Source organism: Ranitomeya imitator, chromosome 2 (genome assembly GCF_032444005.1).
Source record: "Ranitomeya imitator isolate aRanImi1 chromosome 2, aRanImi1.pri, whole genome shotgun sequence".
In the NCBI taxonomy this organism is placed as follows: domain Eukaryota; kingdom Metazoa; phylum Chordata; class Amphibia; order Anura; family Dendrobatidae; genus Ranitomeya; species Ranitomeya imitator.
This window is the reverse complement of record NC_091283.1, coordinates 231,604,510-231,616,675: the sequence shown is the minus strand read 5'-3', so window position 1 is coordinate 231,616,675 and position 12,166 is coordinate 231,604,510. Positions and strand designations below refer to the sequence as shown.

Here is a 12,166-nt window from a genome sequence, read left to right as displayed (position 1 = left end):
AAAAAGGCCAAGAAAGCAAAAATTCTGCCGGGGTATGTAAACTTTTGAGCACAACTGTATGTCGGATCACCAGTGAGGCCAAATTAAGAGATAACGAGCTTGGAAAAAGGAATGCATATGGGTTGTGAGCAAAACACTTGTCTAGTTTATTGAAACAAGAGGCAGTAATTTACACCATTTACAGCCATGTAACTCATGTAGCCCTCCTGTTACCCCGGGCCATGATGACCTGCATTTACCATGTACCCAGAACATGTTGTTGCTGACTCTTGAAAACATTTCATATGAGATAAGAAGGAAAATATTAACCCTTCTATATCAATTTCCCCCTTTTCTAAATGGTACAACCTTTTTCCACAGGGTCAGCTGATGTCCACAAAGGAGCTACTGTCTCATGGGTCTAGTACTCATACTAGGACCTTATCTACAGCTCGAGCCACACACTTATGTTACTTTTGACAAATAAGGTATGATCCTTTTCTTTTCCCATCTTCCTCTTTCCCCCTTATTTCGCCTTGTTCCCTCTCCCATCCATCACTGTATACGCATGTCATATTATTATGTATTAGTCTCTCTTTTCCATCATGGAATTATGTGAGTTATGTTTAAGTTTTGTTATGTATATTGATGGTGCATTTCTGTTTTTTGATGTTGATGCAGTACACTGAAGAAGGTCAACAATACTGACCGAAACGTTTGCACAAGAGGCTGCCAATAAAAACACGATATACTAAAGTTGAGTGCCAAAGTTTATTTCAAATAGTTTCTGGTTTGGGAACCTTCTTTGTGCACCTCACAGCTGTGCCACGTTACACTGTAACATAGTACCCATAAGGGGGCTTCCTACCTGCTGCGCCCATCCACCCTCAGTGTGGACACTCACTCCCCCCGTCAGCAGTGGTTATCTGGGGTCTATGATACACTATGGAAGGTCCAGCCCTAGATCCTTTTTTTACACATACACTATTCAATAGCTTAAGTCATACATATATTATTATTATTATTTAATATTATAGCGCCATTTATTCCATGGCGCTTTATGTGTGAGGAGGGGTATACATAATAAAAACAGGTACAATAATCTTGAACAATACAAGTCACAACTGGTACAGGAGGAGAGAGGACCCTGCCCGCGAGGGCTCACAATCTACAAGGGATGGGTGAGAATAGAGTAGGTGAGGGTAGAGCTGGTCATGCAGTGGTTTGGTCAATCGGTGGTTACTGCAGGTTGTAGGCTTGTCGGAAGAGGTGGGTCTTCAGGTTCTTTTTGAAGGTTTCGATGGTAGGTGAGAGTCTGATAGGTTGTGGTATATCAGCACTTTTATGGTTAAGTAGAGCTGTAGAGAGGTGGCAGGGACCCTCAGTTGCCTCCTCTCTCATTTATACCGGGCATGTGTGCCCCATGCGGTGCCCTGACGGTTTGGCTATAAGTCAATATCTAAACATTGTGTATTACTGTTTTATTAATGTGTCTGCATGTCTGAGACTGTACTACTGTTTACTAATGTGAGTGTACTCTATTGTATAACAGTCTCAAAGAAGCTGGAGCAGAGCCCGGGCAGGCTTGCCCGTGGCAGGACGTGCTCCACTGCTGGGAGCAGAATATACCCCTGGAAAAGGTGCTGCCACAGGACTGCCAGGCAGCGGGATCGGGCACTAGGACTGAACAAGTGCCCACTAAAGGACTGTTTACTCCCCGGAACCGGATGGGAGCTGTTGAGACAGAATATCTGGATAGGAACAGCGCAGGAACTATTATCGCCATTTTTTTCATTGTTATTAAAGTTTTGCTACTGTTGGAACCGAGGTGTGACGTGTGGTTCATCCAAAGGATGCCGTTCCTGTGTGGCGAACAACCTTGTGCTGGAGGCAATTGACTGTGCTACAGGGCTGGGACTTTGTCTTTTTCATGTGCAAGGGGCCAGGTTGCTTATGGACCGTTGCTTTAATGGACTCGGTCATGACCACCACCCCGGTCTCCCTTGTTACAGAGCAATAAACAAAACAATAAAATCTGCATGGAAGTCTGTACAATACCATAAATCCACCCCGCTAGGCCACTGAACGAGTTGGCTGGGTTTATAAAGGAGAATGTGTTACCCACCAGGAGTCTCTGTTTGCACTGTGTTGCTTTAGCCATTGGTCTCTACGTTCACCTATTTTGTCTATACCGGCTGGTGGGGTCAATATAATTGCAACAGGTGGGACCAATTATTTGACACATTCCTCCTCCTTTTGCTGTCAGGTAATCTAGCACTATAGTATGTTAGTTAGTAAGTATAATTAATTGTTTCTGTATTATAGTAGTTTCATTAATCTGATCGTCCAGTCAGTAGCCTCCACTAGCTTATCCCACATTTGTGCTATGAAGGGTATATTAGCATACTACTGAATGTTTTTTTGTTTTCCCCATTTCTACTAGATGTGGCCTACCATTTGGACGGGGCTTATTATTGTCTGCAGCCCTTCTGCACAAGGTGTGAATTGGGACCGCTGCTGTGTCTATTTTACTATGTGGAATTATGAAAGTGTCTGGTGTTAGTTTGGCAAGAGTGCAAACCCCTTATGTCCGGGCTGACCCACCTGTAGGCCCGAAGTCCGCAAACTGAGAATACTCCTTCTGGGAGAACACAAACGTGACCAGGGGTCTGCATACATTGGTATAAACTCAATAGTCCACCGTTTATGGGCGCACCAAGTATTATTCATTTGTTTTCTGCTTATACCAAATGTACATTTACCCATTTTTTTTCCTTACTATTTTGCCACTAGATGTTTTACAGCCTTCAACACAATCTTGGTATACCGTCTTATTAACCTGGGTTTGATCACAAGTGTATATACGGAAACAACTATTGTCCTCACCACAGGTACCTGCTCCAGTGTGTTGAAGGCTGAACCATAGTCCATCATTGTGAATGGGGTCTGTATGAGGGACCTCAGTCCTCCTCTTGGTGACCAAATTTCCAACATCTGAATCATACTCCCGCCACCACATTTGTACCTTAGGTTGCATTATTTTAAACTGAAACAAGGGATTAGCGGCCCATCCAATTATTGCCAATGAGGCAGATATATTACGGGGCACATCTTTTCCCCAAAACCAAGATTGAGTCAAGGTCTCATTGTGTATGCAGTGTGATGTTAATACCTTCCATGGCTCCAGGGGTGAGGCTAAGTATGGCATAGTCCTTGCAGATACTGGGCTGTGTGTACAGATCCAACAGTCCAGCAGTTTTTGTCCTTCCTTGTCCTTTATAAGAAGAGCATGATGTCGAATAAGTTTGTTGTCCCAGACATTTAAAAGTTTATCCAGTGTCTCTGTAGGGTGCAATAATCCTACCACTGCCAGCAAGGTGATTAGGAGAACAGTCATTCTGCTGGTGAAGTGACCTTTCTGCAGTGACTGGCATGGATCCAGGTGGGCTTTCCCTCAAGTTTCACTGATGTGGATGTGGTCAGCTGGACTTGGAAGGGGCCATCAAATCTAGGCTCCTTCTCACGTGTCTGTGTATGACCACCCAATCACCTGGATTCAGCTGATTCACGCCTGCACTGGCATTAGGATCTGGAATGGATGAGAACACGTTTATGCACCACATTAAGTCTTTTCTGCAAGGCCTGGACATAGGCGTGTTGTATTTGTAGCACCTCTGGGAAGTACAGACCAGTCTTTGGCGAACTACCAAACAAGACTTCAAAAGGAGACAAGCCTGTCTTTCTATTTAGAGTGTGTCTGACTGAAAAGAGTACAAGCCCAATTCTTTCCTGTCTCTTTCATGGCCTTTTGAATTCTTAAGTTTTAGTGTCATTTTAGCATGTGCATGTCTTACCGGTTAAGGTTCCGGCCAACCAGAGAAGAGATCTACACATACTAGGATATTTTTCACACACTCCTACCTTGGGTAGCTGTATGTAGCCAGTCTGCAGTCTCTGAAATGGGTAGAGAGGCCTGGGTGTCGCTTTCTTAGGGATTTTACTGTTTTACCTGGGTTGTGCTGTGCACAGATGAGGCATAACTGTACGAGTTTCGCGGCTGCGTAACTGAAACCAGGAGCGATCCAGAAGGCATCTACCATGGACACATGTGACTTCTTGAAGTGGGGCCATGTGTTGCTTACGCCATAACTAGGAACAGGGACCTTGGTATATACAATTTATCCTTATTCTCCATTCGAGCTCAGCTCTGTTTGGGCAGCTGGAGGGATTTCAGGACATCTAGGCTCAATGTGGCTGGAATACGCTGACTCCTCGCCACCATCCTCTGCTCCCCAGGCCGTCTTGCTGCTACTTTAGCAGTTTCGTCTGCCCTTCTGTTGCCCTCTACCTCCACGGAGTCACCGTTCGTGTGTGTTTTCACCTTGACGATGCCAACCCGGACTGGTAACATCGATGCCTCCATTAATTGTTTCACCAGCTCTGCAATGTTAATGGGCTTACTGGCTGATGTAAGAAACGCTCTGCTTCTCCAGATAGGGCCATAATCATGGGATATTCCCCATCCATAATTCAAATCTGTGTAACTGTTAGCGACTTTACTTGCAGCAGCTCTACACGTCTCAGTGAGTGCCTTCAACTCTGACTCCTGTGCCGACATGTCAGGAGGGAGCGGTTCAGCTCGTATTACTTCATGTGAGGGAGCGGTTCAGCTTGGATTACCTCATGTGAGGAGGGAGCGGTTCAGCTCGGATTACCTCATGTGAGGAGGGAGTGGTTCAGCTCGGATTACCTCATGTGAGGAGGGAGTGGTTCAGCTCGGATTACCTCATGTGAGGAGGAAGTGGTGCAGCTCAGATTACCTCATGTGAGGAGGGAGTGGTTCAGCTCAGATTACCTCGTGAGGAGGGAGTGGTTCAGCTCGGATTACCTCATGTGAGGAGGGAGTGGTGCAGAGTGGATTACCTCATGTGAGGAGGGAGTGGTTCAGCTCGGATTACCTCATGTGAGGAGGGAGCGGTTCAGCTCGGATTACATCATGTGAGGAGGGAGTGGTTCAGCTCAATTACCTCATGTGAGGAGGGAGCGGTTCAGCTCGGATTACCTCATGTGAGGAGGGAGTGGTTCAGCTCGGATTACCTCATGTGAGGAGGGAGCGGTTCAGCTCGGATTACCTCATGTGAGGAGGGAGCGGTTCAGCTCGGATTACCTCATGTGAGGAGGGAGTGGTTCAGCTTGGATTACCTCATGTGAGGAGGGAGCGGTTCAGCTCGGATTACCTCATGTGAGGAGGGAGCGGTTCAGCTCGGATTACCTCATGTGAGGGGGGAGCGGTTCAGCTCGGATTACCTCATGTGAGGAGGGAGCGGTTCAGCTCGGATTACCTCGTGAGGAAGGAGCGGTTCAGCTCAGATTACCTCGTGTGAGGAGGGAGTGGTTCAGCTCATTAACTCGTGAGGAGGGAGTGGTTCAGCTCAGATTACCCCATGAGGAAGGAGTGGTTCAGCTCAGATTACCTCATGTGAGGAGGGAGTGGTTCAGCTCGGATTACCTCATGTGAGGAGGGAGCGGTTCAGCTCGGATTACCTCATGTGAGGAGGGAGTGGTTCAGCTCGGATTACCTCATGTGAGGAGGGAGCAGTTCAGCTCGGATTACCTCATGTGAGGAGGGAGTGGTTCAGCTCAGATTACCTCATGTGAGGAGGGAGCGGTTAAGCTCGGATTACCTCATGTGAGGAGGGAGTGGTTCAGCTCGATTACCTCATGTGAGGAGGGAGTGGTTCAGCTCAGATTACCTCATGTGAGGAGGGAGTGGTTCAGCTCGGATTACCTCATGTGAGGAGGGAGCGGTTCAGCTCGGATTACCTCATGCGAGGAGGGAGTGGTTTACCTCGTGAGGATACTACTGCATATCGAGTGTAGAATCGCTCATCCTGGTGGTTTCTGGAGCCATCTAAAAAAAATTAGTACTCTTCCTCACTTGCTAAGGCTACATTCACATTTGCGTTGTGCGCCGCTGCGTTGGCGACGCAACGCACAACGCAAATAAAAACGCACCAAAACGCACGCAAAAACGCTGCGTTTTGCGACGCATGCGTCCTTTGTTGCCGAAATTTGGACGCAAGAAAAATGCAACTTGTTGCGTTTTCTGCGCCCGACGCTTGCGACAAAAATAACGCATGCGTCGCACAACGCAGCACAACGCATGTCCATGCATCCCCCATGTTAAATATAGGGGCGCATGACGCATGCATCGCCGCTGCGTCGCCCGACGCAAAACGCTAATGTGAACGTAGCCTAATATTGTCACCAATTCCCCCTTTTCTGAATCTATAGGCAGAAGGGGAGCTTGATTCAGAACATTACATCTTCTGAGGGTGGTGTATTAAGGAATTAGTAGAGCACATTCAAGTCTGAGCTGCCTGTTTCCTCTCTTCAGTCAGGTGTCTTGCGCTTTCAGTAATACAGTGGCCTAAAAATGTCACCTTTTGTTTGCAATACTTTAGTTTGTCAAGTGAGACTTTGCAACTATTTTCTGCAAAAAAGCATAGCAAAGAAACTGTAGCTTCCCTGCAGGACATCTGGTCTGGGCAGCCGAGCAGGAGGTCATCCACGGACTGTAATAGTACAATCTGTGGATGAGGTGGTTGCAAAAAAATATACTGACAATCAGGGTGCAGGGCTAGAGAGGAGAATGCATTTGCCAAATCAATGACTGTAAAACATTTTGACGTCGCTGGGATCTGTGACAGTACGGTGTGTGGGTTAGGAACAATTGAGGTTGAGGTCACACGCTCTGTAACATCATTAATAGCTCTCAGATCATGACCCATTCTGTAAGTGTCAGGCAAACTCTTGGGTCCTTTTTTCTTAATGGGATACAAAGGGATGTTGCAAGGGGAAGGTCTTTGCACCAGAGCCCTTGCCTTGACATACTCTTTTATATCCCTGGTCAGGGCCATGGATATGGCTAGGCTTAAAGGGTAGCTACAGTATATCATTAGGGATGAGCAAGCAGTAAAATGCTCAGGTGCTCGTTACTAGGGATGAGCCATCAGTAAAATGCTCTGGTGCTCGTTACTAGGGATGAGCCATCAGTAAAATGCTCTGGTGCTCGTTACTAGGGATGAGCGAGCACTAAAATACTCAGGTGCTCGTTACTAGTAATGAGCAAACACTAAAATGCTCGGGTGCTCTTTACTAGAGATGAGTGTAACGAAAACCACACACACGAGAGGACTGGGGGAATATGGATATCACCCTGCCATCACCAGTCTGTGAAGGAGCTTACACAGTTGCAGCTCTCTGGCGCCCCCCTTTACCCTCAGGTCAGTCAGGAAACTGCACCTAGGATAACTAGTAGCCGGAGAGGCTGCCCTGTCACGTACTGGTTATCGGGGCACTCTGCAGTGAGGGCAGCATATATATCACCAGTCCCAGGTCGAGAATATATATATATATATATATATATATATATATATATATACACAGTGGGGCAAAAAAGTATTTAGTCAGTCAGCAATAGTGCAAGTTCCACCACTTGAAAAGATGAGAGGCGTCTGTAATTTACATCATAGGTAGACCTCAACTATGGGAGACAAACTGAGAAAAAAAAATCCAGAAAATCACATTGTCTGTTTTTTTATCATTTTATTTGCATATTATGGTGGAAAATAAGTATTTGGTCAGAAACAAACAATCAAGATTTCTGGCTCTCACAGACCTGTAACTTCTTTAAGAGTCTCCTCTTTCCTCCACTCATTACCTGTAGTAATGGCACCTGTTTAAACTTGTTATCAGTATAAAAAGACACCTGTGCACACCCTCAAACAGTCTGACTCCAAACTCCACTATGGTGAAGACCAAAGAGCTGTCAAAGGACACCAGAAACAAAATTGTAGCCCTGCACCAGGCTGGGAAGACTGAATCTGCAATAGCCAACCAGCTTGGAGTGAAGAAATCAACAGTGGGAGCAATAATTAGAAAATGGAAGACATACAAGACCACTGATAATCTCCCTCGATCTGGGGCTCCACGCAAAATCCCACCCTGTGGGGTCAGAATGATCACAAGAACGGTGAGCAAAAATCCCAGAACCACGTGGGGGGACCTAGTGAATGAACTGCAGAGAGCTGGGACCAATGTAACAAGGCCTACCATAAGTAACACACTACGCCAGCATGGACTCAGATCCTGCAGTGCCAGACGTGTCCCACTGCTTAAGCCAGTACATGTCCGGGCCCGTCTGAAGTTTGCTAGAGAGCATTTGGATGATCCAGAGGAGTTTTGGGAGAATGTCCTATGGTCCGATGAAACCAAACTGGAACTGTTTGGTAGAAACACAACTTGTCGTGTTTGGAGGAAAAATAATACTGAGTTGCATCCATCAAACACCATACCTACTGTAAAGCATGGTGGTGGAAACATCATGCTTTGGGGCTGTTTCTCTGCAAAGGGGCCAGGACGACTGATCCGGGTACATGAAAGAATGAATGGGGCCATGTATCGTGAGATTTTGAGTGCAAACCTCCTTCCATCAGCAAGGGCATTGAAGATGAAACGTGGCTGGGTCTTTCAACATGACAATGATCCAAAGCACACCGCCAGGGCAACGAAGGAGTGGCTTCGTAAGAAGCATTTCAAGGTCCTGGAGTGGCCTAGCCAGTCTCCAGATCTCAACCCTATAGAAAACCTTTGGAGGGAGTTGAAAGTCCGTGTTGCCAAGCGAAAAGCCAAAATCATCACTGCTCTAGAGGAGATCTGCATGGAGGAATGGGCCAAAATACCAACAACAGTGTGTGGCAACCTTGTGAAGACTTACAGAAAACGTTTGACCTCTGTCATTGCCAACAAAGGATATATTACAAAGTATTGAGATGAAATTTTGTTTCTGACCAAATACTTATTTTCCACCATAATATGCAAATAAAATGTTAAAAAAACAGACAATGTGATTTTCTGGATTTTTTTTCTCAGTTTGTCTCCCATAGTTGAGGTCTACCTATGATGTAAATTACAGACGCCTCTCATCTTTTTAAGTGGTGGAACTTGCACTATTGCTGACTGACTAAATACTTTTTTGCCCCACTGTATATATATATATATATATATATATATATATATACCTCCAGTCCATCACTGCCAGGATCCCCCAATAACACCAGAATGGTATGCTGCCACCAGTTCATCGTTAGATATAAGCCGGGTCTGTTAACAAGCTTATATCGGGTCAGAAACCAACCCCAGGTAGCGTATAAGGACTAGCCGGACTCACAGACGTGGGAGTTCGGGTTTTCGAGATAAAAGAGCAGCGCAAAATAATTGATATTTTAATTGCCGAAAGGCGCACTAGAAACTGCAAGCATATACAGAATATTATACAGATAATACAGCCAGAGGTACAGATAAAAGTAGAGTAGGGGTAGGGAATAGCAGTTAGCTGTATGTGTCCAGTTTCCGTGTCTTATAGCATGTGGGCCCAGGGAAGCGCTGAGTCCACAGGCACCTTCTTAGTTCCTGGTCTGTCTCCACATGTGACGTGACATGGCTTCCAAGGCAGAACGAAGACGGGGCTGAAATTATGTAGCCAGCTTTTAACCCTTAGCTCACCCTCTCCCATATTTGCCACCACCCCTCTGGGATGTACTGAATTCTCTTCCCTAGCCAAAATAATTCCCAATATCTGGAGTAGGTCATAACTTCCCAACGGGAGGTCCAAACAGGACAACTTACGTCTAAACGGGTTCGTTGGGGCTGGACCGATACCGAGAGTCCAAACTCGGGTCGGCTAAGTGGTTCTGGAGAGCCAGTCTCGGTAGCTCGGAATCCGGGACAGCTAGAGAGATATGAGACGCGGGGGTGCGTGCAGGGGGCTTCCAGGGTTCTGGTGGTATATCGGACATAACCCTGAGATACATGGTACGCTCATAATTCATCACTAGATGTCAGTGACGCTGGGTCTGACTTTCATGGTACTTTCATGATTCATCTCTAGGCGTCAGTGATGTTTCGTTTAGCGTTTGCTTTGATTTTGGCTGTCTTGCACAAAAAAACCAGCAGGGGCTCCTAGCTCTGCTCCTCTTTGCCTTCATTAACACGTGGCCTCTAATTCACTGGCCATTTGGCAAAAGTCCTGCTCTGGTTGGAATCTGTGTGCTTTTCCCAAGGGTGGGTGCAGCGCCCCAGGGTCCTAGTCATTGCAGTAATGTCATTTTCCTCTAGGGGAGAGTGATGCTACGTTTGGAGACAAAGAAGGACAACTGCATCCAGGTATCACAAACACAACACATTTCACACTCCAGGCCACCAGGGGGAGCTCTTGCTCCTATTTATTAGGTCACTCACCACATAGGTAAAACTGGTAGATTGGAGGGAAAGTTATAGAGACTGCAACCTTGTGTCCTCGTTCTTCACTGCGCCATTCACCATCCATAGACTGGGAGTCCTGGGGAGACACTTCACCTGTGGGAAGGTATACCATCTAGCTGCCATAAGATCACCCCAGTGGACCCCTTAAAGCAGCATCGTCACCCTGACCGAACACCACAGGTGGCGTCACGAGCACAAACTTTATCCCTTTAAAGACCTTTCCCTTTACACGGACGTCCCAGGGCCACTGACCGGGTCAGGCACCGTGACATTCCCCTGTGAACCCGCAGGACCCAATGGCCCCCTGGGTGCGATCCATGGGGGCCACATTTCAGGAGTGGAGGGAGATCTCCTGAATCTATGGGCCCTGAATTCAAAAATCCATAATGGAGTCTCTCTCATCCCTCACAATTAGCGAACTCTAAAATGCTTGTGTGCTCGTTACTAGGGATGAGCGAGCACTAACATGCTCGGGTGCATTTAGCCTTCCCCTGCTTTGTGGGCCTCCATCATTTTCATTCTCAGAGTGCTAGGCTTAGAAGATCCCATGGATGCTGGATTTTGGCATAAGTTTAGAGGAGGCTGGGTTTTCATAAAGCTGAGAAATTTGCATCCCCTGGCCTTTCCCTAATGATGATAGTGGTTGGGAAGCACGGTGGCTCAGTGGTTAGCACTGCAGTCTTGCAGCGCTGGAGTCCTGGGTTCAAATCCCACCAAAGACAACATCTGCATGTAGTTTTTATGTTCTCCCCATGTTTGCGTTGGTTTCCTCCCACATTCCAAAGACATACTGATAGGGAATTTAGATTGTGAGCCCCAACGGGGACAGCGATGATAATGTGTGTATACTGTAAAGAGGTGCGGAATATGTTAGCGCTATATAAAAATAAAGATTATTATTATTAATGAACAAGCCATAACCCTAACAGGCAGTAGCGTAGCTACCGGGGGGGCAGAGGGGGCCATCGCCCCGGGCCCGGTGCTCTGAGGGGGCCCACCCGGAGCTACGCTACTGTAATTGCATCGGCGCGCGCAGCGCGCCGATGCAGTTACATTCTGCGACAGGGCAGGGAGAATCGATCTCCCTGCTCTGCCGCTATAGGGCCCCTGAGCAGGCGGGGGGGCCCGGTGCCAGCAGTGGGCCCCCCGCCCACTATCGCAATGTGAGCTGTATCGGCATCTAGCCGATACAGCTCACCGCAGTGATGAGGGAAGGAGCGCTGCGCTGCGCTCCTTCTCCCATCATCCCCACACTGACAGCGGGCGCGATGACGTCACTGTCCGGCGCCCGCAGTCAGTGTAGATGTGAGCGGGAGCAGGGAGCGCCGCTGGAAGAACAAGGAGGAAGAGAGGTGAGTATTTATTAATAGGATCTGTCTATTGGGGGGGGGGGTGCTGCCTTATTAATAGGATCTGTCTATTGGGGGGGGCTGCCTTATTAATAGGATCTGTCTATTTGGGGGGTGTGCTGCCTTATTAATAGAATCTGTCTATTGGGGGGGGTGCTGCCTTATTAATAGGATCTGTCTATTGGGGGGGTGCTGCCTTATTAATAGGATCTGTCTATTGGGGGGGGGGTGCTGCCTTATTAATAGGATCTGTCTATTGGGGGGGTGCTGCCTTATTAATAGGATCTGTCTATTGGGGGGGGGGGGGTGCTGCCTTATTAATAGGATCTGTCTATGGGGGGGGGCTGCCTTATTAATAGGATCTGCCTATTGGGGGGGGTTCTGCCTTATATACGGGATCTGCCTATGGGGGTGCTGCCTTATATACGGGATCTGCCTATAGGGGTGCTGCCTTATATACGGGATCTGCCTATGGGGGGTGCTGCCTTATATACAGTAGAGTATCTGCCTAT

At 47.3% G+C, this 12,166-nt stretch overlaps 1 protein-coding gene across 2 annotated transcripts in view; it reads left to right on the top strand.

Moving 5' to 3' along the window:
* COIL (coilin) overlaps positions 1 to 2,018 on the top strand; it is a 45,379-nt gene extending 43,361 nt beyond the window's left edge. Inside the window, exons 7-9 of one of the 2 annotated variants that reach the window (XR_011318070.1) lie at positions 361 to 467; positions 661 to 735; positions 1,532 to 2,018. Coding sequence is in view for 1 of the 2 variants with exons in the window: in XM_069748712.1 (XP_069604813.1) it covers positions 361 to 459 (99 nt within the window). In the remaining variant the exon portion in view is untranslated. The remainder of the gene's footprint in view (positions 1 to 360; positions 468 to 660; positions 736 to 1,531) is intronic. The other variant, XM_069748712.1, reaches the window with a different exon arrangement.
* Positions 2,019 to 12,166: the final 10,148 nt, after the last annotated feature.